The sequence below is a fragment of the Nannospalax galili genome, unplaced genomic scaffold (assembly GCF_000622305.1).
Source record: "Nannospalax galili isolate Female #2095 unplaced genomic scaffold, S.galili_v1.0 scaffold820, whole genome shotgun sequence".
NCBI classification, from domain to species: Eukaryota; Metazoa; Chordata; class Mammalia; order Rodentia; family Spalacidae; genus Nannospalax; species Nannospalax galili.
In genome coordinates this window covers 774244-799105 of record NW_008346549.1, presented here as the reverse complement: position 1 = coordinate 799105, position 24862 = coordinate 774244, and the positions used below count along the sequence as shown (strand labels likewise).

General features: G+C 49.9%; 2 protein-coding genes across 18 annotated transcripts in view; one reads left to right on the top strand and one right to left on the bottom strand.

Moving 5' to 3' along the window:
• The window catches only part of Comt (catechol-O-methyltransferase), a 32492-nt gene extending 15117 nt beyond the window's left edge, over nt 1–17375 (top strand). The window contains exons 2-5 of the mRNA XM_008843026.3: nt 11161–11425; nt 12745–12938; nt 13253–13381; nt 16455–17375. Of these exons, the coding sequence (XP_008841248.1) occupies nt 11161–11425; nt 12745–12938; nt 13253–13381; nt 16455–16655 (789 nt within the window). The 3' untranslated portion in view covers nt 16656–17375. The remainder of the gene's footprint in view (nt 1–11160; nt 11426–12744; nt 12939–13252; nt 13382–16454) is intronic.
• A 780-nt stretch (nt 17376–18155) lies between these two features.
• Nucleotides 18156–24862, bottom strand: part of Arvcf (ARVCF delta catenin family member) — a 54475-nt gene continuing 47768 nt past the window's right edge. For 10 of the 17 annotated variants that reach the window (XM_029568283.1, XM_029568288.1, XM_029568285.1 and 7 more), the window contains 11 exons: nt 24351–24368; nt 23356–23427; nt 22144–22271; nt 21735–21885; nt 21250–21448; nt 21044–21155; nt 20860–20947; nt 20526–20579; nt 20108–20193; nt 19413–19532; nt 18156–18959 (listed from right to left, as the gene is read on the bottom strand). In XM_029568283.1, coding sequence (XP_029424143.1) covers nt 19425–19532; nt 20108–20193; nt 20526–20579; nt 20860–20947; nt 21044–21155; nt 21250–21448; nt 21735–21885; nt 22144–22271; nt 23356–23427; nt 24351–24368 — 1016 coding nt within the window. In that variant the 3' untranslated portion in view covers nt 18156–18959; nt 19413–19424. The remainder of the gene's footprint in view (nt 18960–19412; nt 19533–20107; nt 20194–20525; nt 20580–20859; nt 20948–21043; nt 21156–21249; nt 21449–21734; nt 21886–22143; nt 22272–23355; nt 23428–24350; nt 24369–24862) is intronic. The other 7 variants (XM_029568286.1, XM_029568292.1, XM_017800584.2 and 4 more) reach the window with 4 other exon arrangements.

Below are 24862 nucleotides of genomic sequence, written 5' to 3'. Positions count from 1 at the left end.
TGTGTGTGTGTGTGTGTGTGTATGTGTGTGTGTGTGTGTGTGTTTTGTTTTTTTTTTTTTGACAAGAGTGTTATTTTTGCTACATAATCTTTTTTTATTAGTACTATTTTTATTTTATGTGTATGCTTGTATTGCCTGCAGAGGACAAAAGAGGCTGTTGGATCCCCTGGAACTGGAGTTACAGACAGTTGTTAGCTGCCATGTGGGTGCTGGGATTTGAACCTGGGTCTTCTGCAAGAACAGTCAATGTTCTTAACCACTGAGCCATCTCTCCAGCCCAAGGGTTTTATTTTAAGTCTTGATCTTGTAGGGGTGTTGCCTAAATGGACTTAAGATAGCAAAGGTTTGGGGGTGCTGTGTGTTCCTGTTGCCTTTGGGGAAAGAGGCACAGCCCCTTGCCCTAGTCTGTATGCCATCTGTGCAGAAATGGGTATAGCTGATCTCTGCTGACAGCTTAGCAAGGGCCAGCCTGGGCTTGAAACTGTAAGAAAAGGCATTGTGGTGTACACCTTTAATCCCAGCACTTGGGAGGCAAAGGCAGGCTGTTCTCTGTGAGTTGGAGTTTGAGGCCAGTCTGGTCTACATAGTGAGTTCCAGGCCAGGTGGAGCTACAGGGAGACCCTGTCTCAAAAAAAAAAAAAAAAGAGAGAGAGAAAGAAAAAGGAAAAAAAGGAAGGAGAGAGAGAGAAGAAAGAAAGAAAAAAGAAAAACTATAAGAAAAACCTGATTTCCCACCTAGGTTTTCTGTTCTTAATAGAAGCAGATTTCCCAGGATGGCCGTCTTTGTCACCCCTGGTTCCTTGAAAACCCACAACCCCTTGTGGCTTGGTGTCCATAGTAAGCATCTCACAGCATGTAAGCTTTGCTTCCTTGAGCTGAGCACAGCCCAGTGACTGACCCCTCGCCATTCTGCTTCTTTGATGTTTCTGCTGCACTCCAGCTGATCCTTGTTATGACTGATTGCCTGCCTCATGATTTCTATGTGGAATTGAGCCAGAGAACCCATGTCTGAGACCTGAGACTCTTTTGATTGGTAATAGCACAGATCCACTGTGGTAGAGACAGCCCCTTTCCCTACCTCCAAGAAGGGAGGTAGGTACCCCTCCAAGGGACAGACTCCCCCAGTGAGCCCAGCTGGGGTGGGCAGCAGTTGGCTGTCCGTCTGAGGAGCTCATGATGACAGAGACCCTCCTGAGTACCTTGGGCTCCCCAAGGAGCTGGAAGCCACAGTTGTTTCCTGGACTTGCCATCCTTATAGGGAATGGCATGTCCCTTTCCCTTTTGGAATCAAAAGGGCCAAGGGCAGGCTTTGTTTTTTAAAATTTTGGTTCGCTCCAATGTCCCCTCTCTTCTTTCTTTTTGTACTGGGATCCAACCCAGGACCACACAATAGGCAAGTGCTCTTCCACTGAGTCATACTCCTGGGCCCTGCTTTTTTTTTTTTCTTTTTAATAAGGGCTCCTGTAGCCAAGGCTGATCTTGACTTGGTATGTAGCTTAGAATGACCTTGAACTTCTGATCCTTCTGTCTCTACCTCTTGAATATAGGGACTACAAGTTCCACCATGCCCAATCCTTCCTGTCCCCCTCCCCTCTCTTCCTCTCCTTGTTCCCCTGCCCCCTTTTTGTCTCCCCATTCCTCTCAGCCAGAGAATAGTTATAAGGCCTTGTTCCAGTTCCAGGGGATCTACGCCCTCTTCTGGCCTCTATAAGCATTGCATGTATGTACACGTAGGCAAAACACTCATACACATAAAATAATAAAACTAAATAAAGTTTTAAAAATTTAAAAGCCCTGCTGTGGTCTTGCAGTCTCTCCCCTCTTACCTGTACCATAAGTTTATGGTTCCATCTTGAACCTGGTTCCATGGTGCCAGGAGGCACAGAGCCTAAGCCAGACTCAATCACATGGTATGACACCCCCTACCCCCTGACAAACTATAGAAGTCAGCAATTGCCTTTGTTCAGGGGTTTCTTTGAAGGCTGTCTTCTTTGCCCCCCATGCTGTATGCTAAAATATGTGAATTGCAGAAGAGCCACAAGCCTCATTAGGGAAAGCCATAAGTCCCTTAAAGTGTCTAAAGTGGCCCTAAATGGCAGCCTGGCCTTGTTCAAGCCTGGCCTTGCTCAAGCCTTATCAACTGGTCACTCCTTGGACTGAGAGAGACTGTTTATGGAGTCCACTTGTCTCCTTTAGTGCCACAGATAACTCACCCGCCTGCCTGAGAAAACAGTCTTGGGAGAAGAGACTCTCAAGAACACCAGACCCTGACACGGAGTTAACTCTTGCAGCTGTGTGCAGCAGAGTTCCTATATAAGTCCACAGCAGAGTTCCTATACAAGTCCAGACTGCTCCCCATTTCATTGCAGATAATCATTCCTCGAGGAATAGCTGTCAGCCTCTGCTGGACTTCCTGAATCAAGGGAACTCATTCCTTGCCTGTTGCAGGTCTGGCTCTGACTCTTATTTCTAGACTTTAAACTCCTTCCTTTTTCTACCCTCCTAAATCTTAACACTGTACATGATAGCTCGCTCTCCCAATGTTCTCATAATCTTATAACGCTCTTCCCACTTTGCCACACACACCCTCCCTCCCATCTCGAGGCTCTCTCTTAATAAAGCTCATTGTAAAGGCTCAGCTTCCTTTCCCAGAAATCAACCTACAGTCAATAGTTTTTAACAATGGGGATTGCAGTCCAGGCGCTTGTGTGTGAGCAGGCTGCTTGGCCCTCCTTGTTAGCAGTGTAGGATCTAGGTCAGAGTTCCTGAATCCAGGAACTTTTGTGTATGTTTCAGGTGTGCTGGGAATGGAACGCAGGGCCTCATAGGTGCCAAACACTCAGCTTGAGCTGTACCACAGCCCTGAGGTTACCGCTGGTTCCTTAGCAGCTATAAGCTGGTTAATGTCCCTTATCTTTCAACCCCCTCCACCCTCTGGCACTTTTGTAAATAACTTTAGGGTTTTGTTTTTGGTTTTTGTTTATTTTGAGACAGGGTCTCCTATAGCCCCAGCTGGCCAGGAACTAGCCATGTAAACCATGCTGGCTTCAATCTCACAGTGTTCTGCCTGCCTGCCTCTTGAGTGCTGGGGCTAAAGGTGTGTGTCACTGTGCCCTGTAATAACTTTAGGACAAAAATCCCCAACTTTACCATTTATCAGGCATTAATGGGCATTTATAGTATTGCATAATCTTTACTACTTTTACCAGAACTTTCTCATCATTCCACACAGGCACTCTGTACACATTGAGCAATAATTAATTACCAAACCCCTTCCCTCCAGCCCTGGTAACTAATCTGCCTTGTCTGTGCATGGACTCCTGCAGCATTTGCCATTCTATGTCTAGCTAATTACACTTGGCTGGTTGCTTCCACCTGTGGGCTGCTGTGAGTCACGCTGCTGTGAGTCACTCTGCTGGGAACATGAGTGGACAAGCATCTGTGGCCCTGCTTTCAATTCCTCGCGTAAACACCACAATCAGGATTGCTGCTATGTGGTGATTCTTTGGTTAGCCTCTTGAGGAACCCTCAGCCTGTTTTCCACCAGCATTCACATTAGCAGTGTACAAGGCTCCCAGTTTCTCATTTTCGCCAATATTTGTTATTTTCCTTTAAAAAAAGAAAGGCCAGGTGTGGTGGCGCACGCCTTTAATCCCAGAACTCGGGAGTCAGAGGCAGGTGGATCTCTGTGAGTTCAAGGTCAGCCTGGTCTACATAGTGAGTCAGGACAGCTGGGGCTACAGAGAGACTCTGTCTCAAACAGCGCGGCGGGGGCTAAAGGGAAACCCTTTCAAAAAAAAAAAAAAAAAAAAAAAAAAAAAAAGAAAGAAAGAAAGAAAGAAAGAAATGAGGCCTGGTGGTGCAGGCCTGCAGTCCTAGCTACTTAGGAGTCTGAGAGAAGATAATTGCAAGTTCAAAGCTTCTCCAGGCTACAAAGTGAGTTCAAGGCCAGCCTGGGCCATTTAATGACACCCTGTCTCAAATTAAAAATAAATGTCTGGGGACATAGCCAGTCTCAGTTAGGAGACTTGCCTTGCATGTACAAGGTTCAATCTTCAGTGCCAAAACAAAAAACGCCACCAAAAAAGGCATTTTAATGAGCATGAAGTAGTATCTCTATTGTGGTTTTGATATGCATTTCCTTAGTAACTATAACTAGTAATGAATGCTAAGACTCTTTAGGTGCTTTTGCCCCTACCCCCTGCCCCTTTGAGACATGATTTCCTTTCCCAGGCTGGCCTTGAACTCATAAGGATGATCTTGAACTTCTGACCTTCCTGTCTCCACCTCCTGAATGTTGGATTATAGGAATGTACCACTGTGCCAAGTTTATGTGGTGCTGAGGATGAAACCCAGTGTTTCATGAATGCTAGGCAAGCACTTCTCCAACCAAGTCACATCCCAGCTCCAACTTTTTGAAGCACTTAGGTTAGCATTCCGAACTTTGTGCATGCTAGACAAGCATTCTACCAGAGAACTACATCCCCAACCCTAAATCCTCTTTTGCCTTTTGGTTTTTAGTTTTTGTTTTGCTTTTTGGTTTTGAGACAGGGTCTCATATAGCACAGGCTGGCCTTAAACTCATGATCTTGACTCAGACTTCTGAGTGCTGGGATTACACATATACTTAGTGCTGAGCTGGTTACCACACCTTTAATCACTATAGCTTTGTAGTTAGTTTTAAATAAGGAATTTAAGTGCTTCACCTTTGTTCTTTTTCACAGTTGTTTTGGCTATTCAGGCTCCCTTGAAATTAAAAAAAACAACAACAACTTAGCGTAGATTTCCCTATTCCTGGAAAAAAGGTCCTTAGATTTTTGTTTTGTTTTGTTTTTTTGAGACAGGGTCTCCTTGTAGCCCCACCTCTCCTGGAACTCACTATGTAGACCAGGCTGGCCTCAAACTCACAGAGATCTGCCTGCCTCTGCCTCCCAAGTGCTGGAATTAAAGGCATGCGCCACCACGCCTGGCTGGTCCTTAGATTTTTAATAAGGATTGTATTAAATCAGATTGCTCTGGGTAGTATGATCTTAGTATTGATATTAACAGTCTTAACAATCCATTTCAGCTACTGTTATGTTCCTTAATTTTATGCTCTCATGGTCTACTAAAGGTGTGAGCCACAGAGGCCTGTCCAAAGCTCCTAAGCAATTGATTCCCAGAGCTGTGGCCCACACGGACCCTAGATGGAAGAAGTGGTTTGGTTTCTGGGTGGAGGTATGCAGCAGAAATCCCAGGGTCGGAATCCCCAGCACTCTGGAGCCTGCCCAGTTTTCTTGGAGGTGTGGTCTATGCTTCTAAGACCCACCCTTCAGTCTCCTCACTTGCAAATTCTTTTCTGGGTTTTGTTTTTTTGAGAAATAGGTTCTTGCTCTTGTAGCCCTGGCTGGCTGGGAGCTCACAGCAATCCTCCTTCCTCAGCCTCTGAGTACTGGGATGACAGGTGTATGGAAAATGGCTTTCTCACTTACAAAGTCTTTTGTTCTGTAAAACTTTAGTAAGTGATTGGCTGCTTGGATTTGGCAGTTGCTCCTCTGTTGCCAGGTAGGTCTGGACCCACCCCTTTCTCCATGGCCATGTGGGCATAGCTCTACAACTTCTTCCACACAGCTGTATATTGTGTGACACTATTTCTGGGGAGATTCATTCCAGATAGAGAACCAATGACAGACCAAAGTAAGGCTACCACCAAAGTCCAACTTGGTAAACTAGTGAGTTTTATTGGGGTTACTTACAGGACAATGGGTGAGGGATTACTTACAGGAGCAGAAATGACCCCAGCATAGGTGACAGCTCATGAAAACAGGAAACCAGGAATATACTGCACAGCCTGCAGACAGCTCAACAGGTTGGAGAGTGCCTTCCGTGTAGCTCAGTTGGTCTGAGCCTCTTCTAGGCAGCTCAGCTTGTCTGAAAATCTCTCAGCTGTCTTCAGGATTTATATATGCTCGTGAGGGACCTAGTGAATCTGGCCAGTTTCAGGGACTTCCTAAAGCTACTGAGTTGTTTACTTCTTGAGTTTAACCCTTTCCTTGCAGGGTGGTATGCTTCACCTTCCCTCAGAACATCCTGTTGTTTACCTCCCCTTGCAATATTTTGTTGTTTACTTTGCTTTAGAACATTCTGGGTTTTCTTTTGTTTTGGTGGTTTTGTTTGTTTGTTTGAGCCAGATAGTCCTAGCTGTCCTGGAACTTGGTTTGTAGACCACACTGGCCTCAAACACAAGAGATCCACCTCTCTCTGCTTTCTGAGTGAAGGGATTAAAGGCATATGTCACCACACCCAGCAATATTCTGTTTATTTATTTTTTAATTTTATTTATTATTTTTATTTTATGTGTATGTGTGTATTGCCTGCGTGTAGGTAAGTGCACCCGTGTCCTGCAATGCCTGCGGAGGTCAGAAGAGGCTGTTGGATCCCTTGGGACTGGAGTTACAGACAGTTGTTAGCTGCTATGTGGGTGCTGGGATTCCAATCCGGGTCTTCTTCAAGAACAACCAGTGTTCTTAACCGCTGAGCCGTCTCTCCAGCCCCCTGTGTTTTTTAAATATTTTATTTGCATTTTTTGTGTGTGGCTGTTTTGCCTCTGTGTACCATGTGCATACAGTGCCTGTGCTGGCCAGAGGAGGGCATCAAAACTCCTGGAATTGGAGGTACAGATGGCTGTTATCAGAAATGTGGGTTGCTGGAAACCAAGCCCGAATCCTCTTCAAAAGCAGCCAGTGCTCTTGATGTCTGAGCCATCTCTTCAGCCCCCATTCTGTTATCCTAATAAACTTTCCTCCAAGATAGAAGGCTTTATCTCAGAGGAAATTGCTACGTAACACTGCGAAGCAGAGGAGAGCGATCTGGAAACAGTAGGGCCCTGCACTCTGGGGGAGCCCTACAATGACGGGGACAAGGCATTTGGGAGGCAGTGTAGGCAGTGACCCCTACTTGATTCGGTGCTTTATGTCCCTGGAAAGCCCTAGGACTCTGGGGTGAGGTGGAGGTGGAGGGTGAAGTTCCTTGGTCCAGGCACTGTGTAGGGAGTGGGGCACTTGGTGGGGAAGGTGTCTGCCTTTTAAGAAGGAAGTTCTACTGAAGATGCTGAGGTGAATCTTGAACCCATAACCTCCCCGTGTCCCTTGCCCAGGAGGGCATGGTGGGAAGTAGGCATGACCCACCAGGGGGCGCTGGTCAGTGTGTGTATTCATGGGGCATCAGCCATCCCATGGCAGCCTGTTTGGGGATGCTTAATCTGTCCTAGTGGTAATCCCCTCTGTGGGAAAGGAAGGGAGCCTGGGGCTGCCCCTTGCTCTCAGGAACAGTTCCTCTGTACCCTGCCCTGGCTTCCTGCACTCTATTCCCTTCTACCATGCCCCAAAGACTCCACCACTAGGCATTTATGAACAGTTAGAACCTGAAAATTAGAGAGTTAAAAGCTGATTTCTTTTTCTTTCTTTTCTTTTCCTTTGAGACAAGGTTTCATGTAGCCTAACCTGGCCTATGTAGCTGTGTTTGGCCTTGACCTTCTGACCCGCCTGTCTCCACCTTAAGTGCACCACTATGCCTAGTTCGTGGGTCCTACGAGTAAAACCAGGCTTCACGCATGCTAGGCAGGTGCTCCGCTGCCCAAGTTACATCTCCAAAGTTACAGCCCCCAAATCAAATTTTTTTATAGAGTTTATTTTTCATTTTTATTGAATTTTTGTGTATTTCATACAGAAAATCATCTTTATACCCCCTTCTCCTTTGGTACCCTCCCCCTACTGGAGTTCATACCTTCTGTCATTTGTGTTAAGGCCTGTCATGTAAAGTTAGTGTCCCAGATGTCCCTCAGTGCAAGTTCATCCACTGGATCTAGTCAGTCTATCTAGAGTCCCTCCCTTTAAGAAGATTAGCTCATTCTCACCCAGCAGTAATCAGCTCCCAATAATTCTTCGACTAAGATTGGGGCCTGCTGTTTATTTCCACAGTTCTGTGCTGGGTTTCTGTCTGCTTGAGTTTGCATGGGTCTTGTGCATGCTGACACCATTGCTGTAGGTTCATCTGAGAAGAGTCCCAGGAGCCTGTAGGACTATTTCTGTATTGTCATGCACCTCCTCCCTGGCTCATACAATCTTCCTGCCCCCTCTTCCACAATGATCCCTGAGCCTTGGGTGGGTGGATTTTATTTCATTTTATTTATTTATTTTTGGTCCTTTTGGTCTTCTTGAGACAGGGTCTCCCTGTAGCCCCAGCTGTCCTGGAACTCAGTATGTAGACCAGGCTGGCCTCGAACTCACAAAGATCCGCCTGCCTCTGCCTCCCAAGTGCTGGGATTAAAGGCATGTGTCACCATGCCCCGCTCCCTGGCTTTTTAAAAAATGTATTTATTATTTTATGTGTGTGAGTGTGTTTCAGTGTATGTAAGTGCACCTGTGTTGTGCAATGCCAATGGAGGTCAGAAGAGGGCATTAGACCCCCTGGAACTGAAGTTACAGATGATTATTAGCACCATGTGGGTGTTGGGAATGGAACCCAGGTCTTTTGCAAGAGCAGTCAGTGCTTTTAACCACTGAGCCATCTCTCTAGCCCCACTTTTCTTTCTTATCTCCTATAGATAGTGGCATACATTTTGACTGGTATTTTAAAATACTGCAAGGAGATATAGAAATGGCTGAAATGCAGGGGGGGATCAGGGAGGGCTTGAACAGGAGATGTGGCAGAACTGCATGTACACCTAGATAATACTTATGCCTTATCACACTAGGAATGCAATTTACAGGTAAGGACTATAGTACCCATCAAGTAACTTGCTTTTAAGTATAGTACCCCTTTCTCTCTGTGTGTGTGTGTGTGTGTGTGTGTGTGTGTGTGAAAGAGAGAGAGAGAGAGAGAGATAGAGAGAGAGAGAGAGAGAGAGAGAGAGAAAGAGAATCTCATTATGTAGCTCAGGCTGACCTTGAAAGCACTGTTCTGAGATCCCTGTGTGTGTGTGTGTGTGTGAGAGAGAAAGAGAATCTCATTATGTAGCTCAGGCTGACCTTGAAAGCACTGTACTTCTGAGATACCTGTGTGTGTGTGTGTGTGTGTGTGTGTGTGTGTATAATAAAACAAAGTAGCTTATTAACTCACCACTCAAATGCTACTTCTATAAGACTAAAAAATAATGGATAGCATAAAATACGACAACCCAGGCATGTGTTAGAAAATCTAAGCCATAAAGAAAGGAGTAAGATGAAGTGTGCATACCTGTAAGTCAAACATTCAGCCCTTCAGGCTGGCTCTGGCACATGCACCCACTTTCCTGAACATACCCTAGATTCTTGACTGTGGCCTTTACTAGTAACCTGCACAGTAGCCATGTAGGCCTCTGGATCTCTTGGATCATTTCTTATGGACTTATATGTGTGCTTTGTAACGGCCCTTGGTATCGTATCATTTCCAGGTTTATCAGTGGCTCTGATGGAAAGATTTGACCTGAGCAAAGTTGCTCCTTTCTCCTGTGTACCCCAGTGTGTAGGTACATAAGACACCAGGGTCTCTAGTTGGGGAACCTTCTAAGTGATATCCCAGGCTCTCTGAGGGCTAGAAGGGTAGGCTGTCTTTGCCCTGTTAAGGGAAATGATGGAATAAGTGGATCTTGTTCATTTCTAGGTCAATTTCTGTCAAAGATTAACCAAAGGCCAAATTAAGCGCCTCAAAATTCTTTACAGTCTTCTTGTCTGCACAGTTCAGAAAGGTGGAGTCCAGGCCTTTCTACAGCAGGGGCTTGGGAGTGAGGTTTAGTAGGCTGATGGAAGCCTGTGTGTGCATGTTTTGAGGATTCAGGCCCAGCACGCATGCACAGACCTGCGGACTATGTGACCACTCTGCCTTGTGGAAATAGGCCCTATGGCTCAAGGCAGGGTATGGGTGTGCCATGGAGCCTCAGCTTTCCCAGTTCTCCTCTGCTCTCTCCCGAGACTGTCCTGAAGCAGTCTCCACACTGAGGGCCTGGCCATGCTTTCTTTTCTCTCCCATGTGCCTTTCCAGCCTGGATGAGGCTCTTTGAGGTAACCAAGGTCCCACCCCAGAATGAACTGTACACGGCCACAGGGTCCTTGGTGGAAACTTACTTAGTTCCTCTTTCTTGTGTCCTTTTCCATTTTAGGGTGTCAGGTTTGAAATCACAAGCTTTTGCTGTCAACTTTGTGAACTCTGCTCATTGCAATGTGGGGGGCCTCTAGCCAAACTTCATCTGACTAGACCTGGTAAACAGGAACAGGCTACCTACCCTGCTCTTGCGTATCAGAAGGGCTGTGTGTGCTGGGGATGGAACTCAGAGCCTTGTGCATGCTGGAGAAGCTAGCTGAATCTAGGAAACCAAACAAAAACAACAGTCTGCATAATTTATTCACTTTGCATCGCCTTGGTGATTCCCACAAGGAGATGTGGTCCAAAGAAATGACCAAAGCACTGGGCATGGAAGTGCATACCTGTAATCCCAGCCCTCAGGAGGATCATGAGTTCGAGGCCATCCCTGTCTTGAGAAAACAAGGGCTGGTGATGGAGGTCAGTGGTAGAGTGCTTGCCTGGCACACACAGGCCCTAGGTTTCATCCACAACCAAAAGAAAGTAGAGAAAGAACAAAGGACCACAACTTTCATGCTTTCTGAGTCAAAGAATGAGAATTTTGTAAGAAAGGATGGGACAAGTGGATCTCTGGAACAGGCTGGTGAGTTCTAGAGAATGACGATCTATGAAGCTTGTGGAAGACAAGAGTCACTCCAATGAGATCATTTATTCAGGTTACCCATTATGTCTCTGGTGATGAAGGCTATTCAAGAATTCTTCATGGCCTGCTGCATGTAAGAAAAGACAGGTCACATGACCCATCCTGCACCTACAGTTCCTCTTTCAACTGGAAACAAATGCCAGTTCAGTGTGAAATGGCTCCTATTTCCTTCACTTAGAAAGCACCCAGGGTTGGGACCCATGACTTGCAGATCCCCAAGCACGCACATTGCTCTGTCCACTAACAGGTTCTGCAGAGTGCCAGGCTTGCTTGGCTCAGACACTGAGTCATGTGGCTGACTTCTCTGAACTTTGGCCCTCCTTCAGCACAAGGGGCCAATGGCAGTGAGTTGAGCGGAGGAGCACAGAGTGGGTGAGCCAGACCAATTAAGCCTCTGCCCCACCCACCCTGCTCTGCAGATGCTGTTGGCAGCCATCCCATTGGGCCTCCTGCTGGTAGCCTTCCTGTTCCTGAGACGCTTGGGCTGGGGCTTGGTAGCTATCTTCTGGTTTGAGTACATCCAGCAGCCAGTTCACAACCTGCTCATGGGAGACACAAAGGAGCAGCGCATCCTGCGCTATGTGCAGCAGCACGCAAAGCCTGGGGACCCCCAGAGCGTACTGGAGGCCATTGACACCTACTGCACACAGAAAGAATGGGCCATGAATGTGGGCGATGCAAAAGGTAGGTGACCCAGCCTGCTGCCAGTCAGATCCTGAGCTGGGTGTGGCAGCCCTTGTGGGAGAGTCCTGTTAAGGGGAGAAGGGGACCTTGAGCCATGCTCAAGTGGGGGTTGGGGATTCATCTGGAGCTGCAGGCCCAGTCTGATGCTCTCCTGCCTGGGGTTAAGTCTGTTCAGAGACCTGAACACCCACTGGAGGACTCTGTCATTCTTTGGGTTGTGGCAGTGCAAGAGAGGATGTTTGGGGGCGGAAAGTTGGTTCAGTGGTTAACAACACTGGCTATTCTTGCAGAGGACCCAGGTTCCATTCCCAGCACCCACCTGGCAGCTAACAATTGTCTGTAACTCCAGTACCAGGGGAATTTGACACCCTCTGCTGACTTCTGCTGGCATGGCATGACATGGGTGCACTTACATATAGGCAGACAATATACTCATACACATAAAATAAAAAATAATTTTTTTATAAAAGAGAGGATGTTGGCCGGGCGTGGTGGCGCATGCCTTTAATCCCAGCACTTGGGAGGCAGAGGCAGGCGGATCTTTGTGAGTTCGAGGCCAGCCTGGTCTACATAGTGAGTTCCAGGACAGCTGGGGCTACAAGGAGACCCTGTCTCAAAAAAGACCAAAAAAAAAGGATGTCTAGCTAGGTGTGGTGGTGCACGCCTGTAGTCCCAGCACTCGGGAGGCAGAGGCAGGTGGATATCTGTGAGTGCAAGGCCAGCCTGGTCTACATAGTGTGTTCCAGGCTAGCTGGGGCTACAGGGAGACCCTATTTCAAAAAGATGAAAAAAAAAAAGAGGATGTCTGACAAAATGTGTGACTAGCCTAGGTCCCCTCCAGGGACCTGGGGCTGAGGTCAGGCTGAGGGAAGTCTCTGTGGACATTGGTCTCTGACCCCTTATGACCCTGCCTCCCGGGGAGACCAAAGCAGGGCCTCCACAATTGTTTTGGTGATGTGCTTCTCCTGGACTTTTACAATGGGACCTGTCTAGAAACTGGTCTGTAAGGTTCTCTGCACTCTCCTTCTGGCCTTGAACCTTAGTCTGGGGCACAGGTGTATGTTTTGCTGTGCCCCTTAAAGTCAAGCCCTGGGGACAAGTCTTCACAATCCCCGTCTAGCTCCCTTGGAGGCTGTAACACACTTGAAGGAGCCAGGTGGGTGGATCAGAGGGATCCCTGTGTATACAAAGGCCTGGAGAGCTGTCCAAGGGGCTGTGAGGAAGCAAGACCTTCTTCAGCAGCAGGTCGGAGGGCGTAAGAGTGGGGACAGGGTCCCCCTCCTTCTACTTGTACTCACATCTACCTCATCACCCTGCAGGCCAGATCATGGATGAAGTGATTCAAGAGCATAACCCCTCGCTGGTGCTGGAGCTAGGGGCTTACTGCGGCTACTCAGCAGTGCGTATGGCCCGCCTGCTGTCACCTGGTGCCAGGCTTCTCACCATGGAGAAGAATCCCGACTATGCCGCTATCACCCAGCAGATGCTGAACTTCGCAGGCCTGCAGGACAAGGTAAGGCCCTGTGTCCAGTGTGGCAGCTACAGCTGGGAGAGCTGGGCAGGCAGTGGGGGAGGACGTCACATTCATGCTTGATTCAGTCATTTAGAACCTGCTTTGGTTGGGTCCCTGGAGTCAAGGAAGGAACCCTGGCAGGTCAGGGATACAGTCTCACTGCCCTATCCTACAGAGCTGCCTTAGGAGAGACTGAGCAGAGAGTTCAGGCTCATCTCCCAGAGACCCAGAGAAATCAGGGTATATACATGTGAGTGTCTAGATAGGCTCCTGCATGTTCCTGTGGGCACAACACTGACGGAACACTGTTTCAGGTTACCATCCTTATCGGGGCATCTCAGGATCTCATCCCACAGCTGAAGAAGTATGACGTAGACACACTGGACCTGGTCTTCCTTGATCACTGGAAGGACCGCTACCTGCCAGACACAATTCTCCTGGAGGTGAGCTGAGCCACCTAGCCTTAGCAGGATGCCTCCTGCACTGTTACTGCAGGGACCCCTGGGTCCTCAGCCTCTGAGAGCTCTGCCCAAGGGTGGCCCAGGGGTACAGATTGGCTCAGGGACAGCCTTGGGAGCTGACCTCCAGCTAAGGTGTCACCTGAAGTCTGAGAGTCCAGTGGGCTGTGGAGGTCCTGTGGCAGGTGGAGATGAAAGGGAAGGGTTCTGGGCAGGTGTGGCAGGCCAGGGGCTAGGTGGAGTGACCTGCTTGAGCATGCGTGTCATCTTCCAGCTCTGCAGGCGTATGCTGTTAGGAAGTAGGATAAGCACCAGACAACAGAATGTTTGGGCCTAAAGGGCACGAGGCTGAGCACCTAAGGTAGTGGGACTGAACGCCAGGTGGTCTGACAGCTGCCGGCTGGAGCTGGTCACAGGGAAGGCAGGCATGTCCTGATCTTTCTCCTGACATTTCTAATGTGTGTAACAATTCCACTCTCCCCAGGTCCCTTCTAGCTGTCACCACTGTTGCTCAGCCAGCTTCACCCAGCAAAGACCCCCAGCCATTAACTGGGGTTCCAAACTCCACTCCCAAGTAACTTGAGCTCGGGGGTGCATTAGCTTGTCCTGTCCAGTGGCCATCAAGGGGACATGGAATAGCTCCTTGGCCCTAACTGCATCTTCTCAGCCTTCTAACCCAGTGGCCGGCATGGGACTGTCCATCTGGTGTTGCCCACCCACAGCTGTCTCAGGAGTTAGACACTTGGGTCATGTACAGTAGGGTCTAGAATGTGAACAGCCAAGCCAACAAACCCAGGGGCAGGGCAGGGCAGGACCACTGTGGCTAGGGCATGGTTAGAATAGCTTTGATGTGTTTAAGGGCACAGAATATAATAGAAAAGGAAGAGTCATGCACAGAAGGCTTTGGGTAGATGAGACTGGCATCTAGAAGGATCCTGGTTAGCCTTGTGGAGGCACAGACAGGGTGAACAGGGGAGGGTATTTCAGATCCCCCCCAAAACCATTTTGGAAGTACTAAGCACTGGGGTTAGAGAGACAGGGGCATCTAAGGGCCAGGAAATTGTACCAGAGGACCCATGTTTACCAAGAGGGCAGGCCAACCATGAGAAACTGGCATGGGCAGGGATCAACCCCTGGCAGACATGAACACAAGGTTACATAACAGAGGGCAGACAGCAGGCAGCTGCACAAAACAGATGGTCTCCACCTGAACAGGAGAGCCATCGCACAGTACAGGGAGTGTATGTGATAATTACAAGGGCCTGCTTTTAGAAGAATAGCAAATAATTGCTGTTCAGTAACTAGGAAACTAATAGTTTTCAGTGCTTCTTTAAAGCTGTCAATTACCTCATTGGGAATGGCTGTGCTTTTTTGTTTGATACTGGGAAACTGAAGAGTGTCAAAAGAATCCTGAGCATAGACTAAAACCACCTAACCAATAAGGCTTAGTAGTGCACACCTGTAATCTCAGCTCTTAGAAGGCTGAGGCAGGAGGATCTCTGAGTTTGATGCTAGCCTAGGCCACATAGTGAGACTTCTTATTTTATTATTTTTATGTGTATGAATGTATCGTTTACATGCATGTTAAGTGCACCCGTGTTATGTAATGCCCATGGAAGTCAGAACAGAGTGTAGAAATTCCCTGGAACTGGAATTATAGACAGTTGTCAGCTGCCATGTGGGTGCTGGGACTGGAACCCAGGTCCTCTGCAAAAGCAGTGTTCTTAACTGCTGAGCCATCTCTCCAGCCCCTTGAGACCCTTTTTTTTTTTTTTTTTTTTGGTCTTTTTGAGACAGGGTTTCCCCTGTAGCCCCAGTTGGCCTGGAACTATGTAGACCAGACTGGCCTTGAACTCAGAGACCTGCCTGCCTCTGCCTCCCGAGTGCTAGGATTAAAGGCATAAGCCACCACACCTGGCTTCCCTGAGACCCTTTCTATTTTTTTATTTTTTATTTTTTGGTATTTTTGATACAGGGTCTCCCTGTAGCCCCAGTTGGCCTCAGACTCACAGAGATCTGCCTGCTTCTGCCTCCTGAGTGCTGGAATTAAAGGCATGTACCACTACACCCCTAGAGACCCTTTCTTAAAAAAACAAAACAAAAACACCCCAAACCATCTTACCTATAGTGCTCTATCCACCACCATCTCCTTAGCATAGAACCCTAGCTACTCAGACATTGATAAGACTTTTACCTAGAATTCTCTGGGTGGTCTTTCAGAAGGTTCTGAATACAGGTGCTGTCCTCTCCCCTTCAGGGCTAATGTAAGTGTACCTGTGCATGTAATATCTGTGGAGGCCAGAAGAGGGTGTTGGATCCTCTGGAACTGGAGTTATAGACACTTGTTAGCTGTTACAATGGGTGCTGGAAACCAAACCTGGGTCCTCTGCAAGAACAGTCAGTGCTCTTATCCACTGAGCCATCTCTCCAACCCCTATTTTTATGTTAAAGACAAACCTCCAAGCTTCCTGAGCCACATGCAATGTAAGGTGTCCAGGTGTTCTTTTTCCTGTCTCTGCTCCCCCATAAGACATACCACCTTGCCAGGCGCTTCTGTTATTTATATGACATGAGCACATCCACCTCCCAATGTCCATGGACAAGCATCATATGAAGATGGGACCACCGCTTATGGCATAGTGCCTAGTAATAAGTCCTTCTCAGAGCCTGGGCACCCCAGTGTCTTCCCTGGCGTTAGTCCTAATGGAAATGGGTTTGCTAATGTAGCATCCCTGGCTTTAGTCCTGGTGGAAATGGAGTTTGCTAATGCTGGAGGAAGTCCAGAGCAGACCCTCAATGGCAGGCTGTTGGTGAAGAGCCCATATTCTTTGCTCAAGTGTGTGAGCACTCTGGCTTCTTGGCTCACCATCTTCTCCATGCACCCATCCCCAAACCCTTAACTGTGTACCCACACACTGTTCTAGGGGCTGGAGATCTATATAGGGGAGAATGGATAGTAGAGGAAGTGGCTCCATGGTGGAGCAGCTGCCTGAGGGAGTACTTGGGATTTCAGTGGGTCTGCCAAACATCCCTGACCCTCCATGTCTGTCCCCTGCAGGAATGTGGCCTGTTACGCAAAGGGACGGTGCTCCTAGCTGACAATGTCATCGTCCCAGGAACCCCTGACTTCCTGGCATATGTGAGGGGGAGCAGCAGCTTCGAGTGCACACACTACAGCTCGTACCTGGAGTACATGAAGGTGGTTGATGGCCTGGAGAAGGCAGTCTACAAGGGTCCGAGCAGCCCAAAGCAGCCATGACCACCCAGTCTACCCCAGGCTCCCCAGCCAGCTTCACTCTGCAGGAATACACACACACACACACACACACACACACACACACACACACACACACACACACACACTCATTCATTCATTCATTCATGCTGACCCCTTCTGTGCTTCTGGGGCCTATTGTCGTTCCAGATTGGCACACTCTAAAAAGTAGTGAGCTCACTGCATAAAACCACTGCAAAAAATCTGGAAAATAACTGTGGTAAAAGGCTAAATTGACAGGTTAGAGGTATCTCTCAGTGCTAGAGTATCTGCCTTGCTTGCATGAGGCCCTGGGTTCAATCCCCAGGACCAAAGAACAAAAGGAAAAGAAAAAAATTAATTTGAGGCAGGTGTCATCCTGATGGGGTCACTAACTAGAAAAAGAAATTCTCATAAGGTTTCTGAAGGCAGGCCCATAGGCACTGGCATCACCGGTTAGGCTCAACACGAGGTCAGGAAGTTCAAAATATCTAGAAACTACTGGCTGCCCTCAATGTTTGCTGTCAGCAGGTCGGAGCAATGCCTCAGTGACAATGCCGCCACCAGCAGCTCACACCACACTTCTGAATCACAGTTTCATCTTTTTAAGAATGTATCATAACTTCTTTTCCAAAATTGCCTAGCTATAATAATCTTATATACGAAATTCATGTTTAAAAGATATAAAAGAGAAATTAAAGCTCTAAATATTTGGATACAAGAGAACCAGTGAGTAGTGTCCGTAACTACCACACTGCTAAACAAGTTTCTCTAGATGAGACATCAATATCACAAGCTGGGAGCTCCCAGTGACATACAACAGTAAGTAGTGGAGAAGCTAGTTCTACTCAGCACTGCTCCTGACCAGGCCAGGGACACCTGTCAGCCTGACCGAAGACAGAACAGGACGTCAGCCAGCCTTTGCACGCATCTTTGACTAAGCAGAAAGGTGCTAGGGAAAGGTGGACATGGGTCCCTGGCAGTCCCTGCTGCTCTGGACCCCACACGTGGCACTGAGCAGCAGTCCTCCCTATCCTACTTCCTGACTTATAGAGGAAGTAGGCTCAGAGCATCAGGGCATGTCTGCTGGCCACCCAACTGGTAAAGAAGCAGAGCTGGCTTGTGTCAACCTAAATCTAGAGTTGCTCTAGTCCCCACCTTGGCTCATCTTGACTGATCACACTTGTGCCCAGGTCAGCCTCCGCTAGCATTCCACTCCTATGTTCCAGGCCCACCAACCCAAACCTGTTTGAGTGTAGAGCATGCCAACAGGAGCAGAGCCCCCTGCTGGCCATGGCAGAAGGGACACCTGCAAACTACTGGGCATCTCACTCCAGCTGTCTGTGTTGTCACCAGATGGCAGCAATGGCTCAGTGACAGTACCATGAGGTACAGTACCATGAGGACCATGCCCCACCCAGGAGACCATGTGTGGCCTTCCACTCTGCAGCTGCAGTCAGGAGGCAGCAGCTCCCAGTAAGAATCTCAGCCATGGAAGACAGGCAGTTCCTTTCCTGCTTTTTTAATCTTTAAATTTTCTTACAAAAATTTCAGTATTTACCAATAGTCTTATTTTGGTTTCATTTTTAATGCTTTTTGTCAGTGGTTTTCTTCGTTTTAAGTCACAAACAGCAGGCACTGAAGAGCTGCTGGCGGTCAGTCCCCGAGGTTACTTGAGGTTCTAGGCAGATGCAGATGCAACAGCCAGGGTAGCCCCAGCCATAGGCAGCTTAGGAAACGTATGCTGCAGGAGGAATGGGGTTCCACACATCCAAAGACTCCAAGGGAAGGGTTTGGGGGCAAGTATAGCCCGACACCTCCCCTCCCCCAGCTGGCTGCCTCCCAAGCCTCTCTGCCTGGACTGTCTTTTGGACCACCTTACCATGGTGGTCTGCCTGCATGCAGGGTAGTACTCCAGCCACCCATGGGAGCCCAATTTCTTTCCCAAGTCCCCCTCCTTGCCCTGCTGCTGGTCCCCAGGCCTGCACTTGCTCCTTGGTTGCACTGCACTGTGCCTGGGACCCACCCTGCTACCTCCCTGAACCCCACCCCAGGCCTTCTCTCATATCACACAGCACCATGTCAGTTAACAGCTAACTCAGGCCTGGGGAGTTAGATCAGGAGAATGGAGGAAAGGAGGGTAGGGTAGAACAGGAGGGGTATTCCATAAAGCCAGGCCCAGGCTTGGGACAAGAGGCTTGACCAGTGCACCACAGAGGCTCCTTGGCAGGGTTGGGTTTGGTCAAGATGGCCCTTCTTCCTCTGGCTATTTTGATGTGATCCCTAGGAACAAACAGCTGGGCCAGGGCCCTGTGGAGGATGAGGGAGATGCTACAGTCAGGTACTCAGGCACCCAGGCAAGACAGCAGGGCCAGTTGAATGGGCAAGGTGACTTGGAGCCTCCACATAGAGTAGTTGCCTCCATTAGGCCACATGAGTACAAATGGGGACAGACACAGTTGGTTGTGGGTCGAAGGGGGGGGCATGCCAAGGATCTTGTTGACAGGGCCAGTCCTGTCTTGCTGGTCCCTCATGGGACTCTGTGTTGGGAGTATCTGAGGGGATAGGGAGTCTGTCTCCTCAAGACACCGATCTCCATGCGTGACAGGGCTGTGGGCCCTGGGAGGACCCTCCTTTCAGCTTATAGTATAGCTGGGTCCTGCCAGTGATCACACAGGGAGAGCAAACATGCAGCCAGCAGAGACAAACAAGAAGCCCCAGCCCGGAGGATGGGAAAACCACCAACCAGATGAAGGAACATACCAGGCATGCAAGCTAGACCCAGGAGTCAACAGGCTGAGGCTTAGCGTCCCCCACGGCATCCACCAGCCTGACTGCAGGCCTGCTGGGCCCAGGTAGAGGGGCCTTCCTGCCAGGCTCGGGCTGCAGCACATGGATGGGTGGGCAGACAGAATGGGTTAGAGGCAGAACAAAGCAGGTTAATTATAGTTAAGGGCAGACTGGGCTACTCTGTGGGAACAAGGACAGGGTGACATGAAGGTGGGCCTGCCAAGGCAGTACAGAGGAATTGAGCTGGTGTGGCTCATACTAGTGGGTAGCACATGGACATACAAAGAGGTGGTACATGAAGCCAGGAGACTGGCACAGAGCAGGTGGCAGGTGCTGCCCTTACCAGGGGACCACTGTGGGCACCTTGCCCCCATACACATATATAGAAGGGTACAGATGCATGTTCTCAGACTCTCTGGTCCTATGCAGTGTGTGGATGGGCAGAGCTGCTCCCTTCTAGTAGGTGTGTCCTCTGAACCCCTAGTAACCCACATTCTGATTGATGTATAGGCTGCTTTCTGGGTTGGATCCCACAGCATAATTGTCATGCAGATGAATTCCATTCTAGCCATGTCCCAGGGTCCTGATCCAGCTCAGCACTGCCTGACTGCTCTCTTGGCAAGCCCAAAACATGAAGCCTCCCTGGGCACCTGTCCACGGTCACTTACTTTCAACAGTTCCTTCTCAGAGACCTCCCCTATGGAATCACTGCCCAGGGCCCTCCGCTCCCTCCGTTCTACAGTGGCATATCCATCTGTGGAGTGGGGCAGAGTAAGGAGTGAGAAGCTCTAAGGGGGGCACCATGGGAACATGTCATTTTCCTCCAGCCCAGACACAGGGAACTCTGGGAGAAGGGGACTTTTGCAGAGGGTCCCCACTTGCCCTATCCTAGAGGTTGCTTTTAGTACCAGCGCCAACCAGCCCTGCCTGAGTACCCCAAACTACACTTCTTTTCTCCAACTGACATCATAGGAAGGCCTTCCCAGCACCAACCAGACTTATACCATGAAACCAGCATGTCCACCTCACTTGCCTTAGGTCCTCCCTCCTCCTCAAGCAGGAAACAGTTTCTGTGCCTGTCCTTACCTGGGCCAAGTGTATCCATGGGGATCATATCCCGGCTGGCTGGCTTCTCCCCATCTGTAAGTCATAAGAGTAGTGGTTGTGAGCAGTAGGAAGACAGCAGGAGGGAAGGGCAGACAAGTCAGCCATAGGACTGTCCTCAGTGACCCTAGGTGCTTTCTAACACTTAGTACTTCTCTTCCCAGCCTCTGCCTGCTAGCACTCCACCCCAGCTTGGGGTGCAGACACCATGGAAAAGGAGTTCCCTGGGTGCTGAGCCTGTGTTCCTAACCCCCACCCATCTTGTGCATCAGCCAGATGGGAAGCATTCATGTCACCCTCCCCACTGTGTGCTCACCAAGGTTCTTGTCTACCAGTGGCAGTGTGCTGTCATCAAAGCCCCCAGGACTCAGTGCTCCTCTGGGTCCTTTGGCAGTGGTGGCAGACTAAGGAGCACAAAGCACAAATAAGAGGTAAGACTGGAGGCACTCCTGCTTGGAGATGGACCTGGCAAAATGGGAAAGAAGGTGGGGCAGGTGCACCTGGAAGCGAGCTTTGGTCCAGCCATCCCTCTGTAGGGCACCACGCAGCTCCTTGTAGCTCCACACAGTCTGTAGCACGTGGGATGCTGCCTTGGCCTCCCGAACTGACTGACTGCGGCAAGAGCAGCCAGGAGTGGGGTCAGCAGCTTGTTCCACCCTCCATCCCCAGACCCACCCATCCCTCAGCAGACTCCACCCTCACCCACCTGGAGGCCACAAGCGCCACCAGTGCGGGCACACCTCGGGCCTGCAGAAGCGAGCGTGCATTGTCTAGGCTGTCGGACACAATCTCATGGATGGTGTTGAGCACAGCTACCACTGTGTCTTCCTCCAAGCGGACACCAGGGCGAGCAGGTGCCTGTGCATTGCGAACATTCCTCACCAGCTCTGCTATGGCATAGCTCCCTGAGAGGCAGGGTCAGGTGTTAGGACACACCTCTGCCCTACCCCTGTGGGAAGGAGCAGGGCTCAGGCAAAGGAGATGTTGTACCTCACCACCAGGAGAGGTACAACATCCCTGCCAGTAGGGTGAGCCTCTGGGACTGGGTTAAAGAAGACCCAAGCTCCTACAGCTAGGTCCAGCCCAGCCCCATGGATAGGGCCTGGATCCCTGAACTCCATCCTTCAACCACCTGCCCTTGATACCTGCCAGCCTTCACTAGTCCTGGTTTGGCCTCATCAGCATTCTCACCAATGAGATCTTTGTTGCGCTGGTCTAATGAGAGGTTGCGCAACGCGATGGCAACAGCACGCACAACCTTGTCGGTCTCAGACTGCAGCAGTTCCACTAGCACCGGCAGTCCACGCTCCTTGCGCACTGTGGCACGGATGTAGGTGGCCCACTGCAGGGGTGGAGCAGGAGGGGACTGCTCAGAAGGAAGTCACCCTACAAAATACCCCAACAGCTCCACACTAACCACACTGGCCAGGGTGCAATGCTTGGAGCCCATGCATCAGGAAATATCCTGACCTCAAGAAGTACTGTGTCCCTTCTTCTTCCCCAGAGCCCAGACAGGGGCAAGGGCTCAAGGCAGCACCAGTGGGGTGTCTGGAATCCCCTCTGTCCAGGTCTCACCCTCCCTACCGACCTGACTCCTCACCGTCCAATTCCCAGCGCTGAGGTTTTGCAGGGCACCAGCTGCAGCCTCCAGGGTGTTGAAGTTCCGGCTCTCCGTGAGAAGTGAGAGGTAGAGACGTACCACCTCAGGCTGGTACAGCAGCTCAAAGCCTAGATACAAACATAGAACAGTCAAGCAATGCTCATTATCAGTGAAATGTTTACATTCACAGAGAGATAAACAGGTTTAGTCAGGAGGCAAAGGGTCTAGGTAAGGTCATTCCTCAGCACTGCTGCCAAAGAAATGGGACTAGCCCCATCTGAGAGTTTGAGCATTCAAAAAGCCTGGAGGGGGAAATGGCTACTGAGTCACTTCGCTGGCAACAGAACTCATGTTCCCTGAGTAATGCACCCAGGGCAGTACCCCTAGCAAAGGGTTGTATGTCCCCGTCGTCCTTCACACCCTCCCCCAACAGGGACCACTTTTGTCAGTAAGTAATGGAGACTGTGTAGCCAGGGCCCTACACTTAGAAATAGGTAGGCTCTGCATCCCCAGGCAACCACTCCAGTGACTGCAGTCCCAACCTGACAGCAAGACTGTCCCAGGATGGTGCCCAGCAGAAGGCTTCAAAGATAAGGGCTAAAGCACCTGCCAAGCCTGCCTATCCTACTGTTGGGGCTAGCTCAGGACATTACTCTCCCACCCCATATTTTATCACCCTTCCACTGCCCTCATGCCCATTCTCCCTCTGCTCTAGCCTGCTGAGCCTCCTGCTTCCCAAATTCTTCAAACATATTCTCCTCTCAGGGCATCTGCACAGGCTGGCTACTGTGCCTAGAACCTTCCACAAACCTTCCACAGCTGGGCTCTTCTACCCCACTTGGGGGTATCTAAGTTCTTCTGATTTGCAGAGCCTGGTTTCCAGTGCACAGGACTGTAAGTGCATATTGGAAATCCACCAGACACGAGACAGTAAGGGTGACCTGCCTTGGCCTGCATGAGTTCATGGATTTGGTCATTCTCATACCTGGCCCTCTGGTTCATGTCCTCTACAAATGACACTGCAAGGTATGCCAGTGTCCCTTCAACCCACCTCTCACTTGCAAGAGCCTGTCTGAAACAACCTGCAGCATCCTGACTCAGAACCTTCCTCCGGGTAACCCCACACTGATGGGCCTACTCAACGACACAAAGTTTTGTCACCTGGCCAGTATAAGGCTCAGAATGCCCAGCTTCGCCCTTCTATCCACTGACCTTTGGCAGCCTCTGTTCGTTTGGGCAAGTCCAGTGTATCAAAGTTCCGATCCATCTCTCCATCCTTTTTCCCTGGAACAGAAGTGTGATGGGAGTTGACAGGGAAAGTATATGCCAAGAGGGTTCTGTACAGTTCTTTCCTGCTCAGAAGCCAAAGGGTACCCCTTTGTCTAGGCCTGGGCGCCAAGATGCCGTAGGAAAGATTTACCATTTTCAGAGCGCAGGGCGGCATGCTGGCTCAGTGGTAGCAGTGGAGTCTAGGAACATCCTAGCCATGTCCTGAGCATCTAGGCCTCACCTCCCATCAAGTGCTGGGAGCTGGACCACAGACCCTTTCCATGGCTGCCTTGAAGCAGCCAGGTGTGTGAACACAGGCACCAGGAGCCCAATCTAAGTGGCAGAGAGACAGCTGACAAACAGGATTTGTAGAGTTTCATAGTGCCACAGGGCTGGGAGTAAGCTTTAGCTAAGGGGAAAATCTATCCCCTACTGGCAGGAGAACCCCCACATCTAGGCTTAGCCCCTATAGGAGCAAATTTGTAGCTACTGCCCCTTCTCCCTCACCTGAGGGAGTTGTGGAAGGCAGCAACCCAGGGCAGTGCCCCTGCCCTGCTCATCCTCACAGTACTTCTATGCCATACATCACCCATTCCATCCTAGTCCTCTGGGGCTTGCCATTCCCTGGGCTCTGCCTACTGTTTGCTCTGCCCCAGCCCTAGCTAGCTAGTTGGGTCTAACTTTACAGGCAGCAGCCCCTTGGGCCTCCCCACCAGCCCAGGGCTCACATTCCTGCCTTTGTCGTGTCCACACAGTTGTCATGGAGATGGCTGCCCTTCCAAGAGACTGGGGGGTGGGGCAGGGCCTGGAGGCTGGAAGGCATCCCAGCTGCCCTGCAGTTGTCATGGAAATAACTGCCTGAGCCTAGGAAACATACTTGTCTCTCTGGTGCCCACTGCACCTGCCAAACCTGGACAGCAGGACAAACAGGGACTCACCTTGATGGAACCACTCCTCTGGGCGGCCGGAGGAAGCACAGGAGAGAGGAGATGAGCCTGAGCAGAAGCACCCTCCCATACCTAATACTCCCACGTGCACCAGCTCAAGGAAGCAGATGTGTAACTTTACCCATGACTCTGGGGGCTCAGTGCCCATAATGGAACAGGGAAGGCCTGTGGTCAGGGGCAAGTAAAGCCAATGCACCTTTCCCACTGCAGCTGCTCAAGGATGCAAGCGTGTGGAACCAGTACGCTGTAGGTGCTGAGGGTACCTGTGTGCACTGGGGGCCTGGCTAAGTGAAGAGGATTTACTCGCAGGCTGTTGCATGAATGGCCAGGTAGTTATTTGTGGGCCTTCAAAATCATTCCCCAGAGTAGAGAGACAAGGATGGACGCCACCCCATGGCCACTGCCCAAGGGGACTCATAGGAAAGGGATAAGGCTGGACTTTGGGTCTACACCCTTCCCAACTCACTGACTGCCCATGAGGGCTGACTAGATGTCCTCTGGTC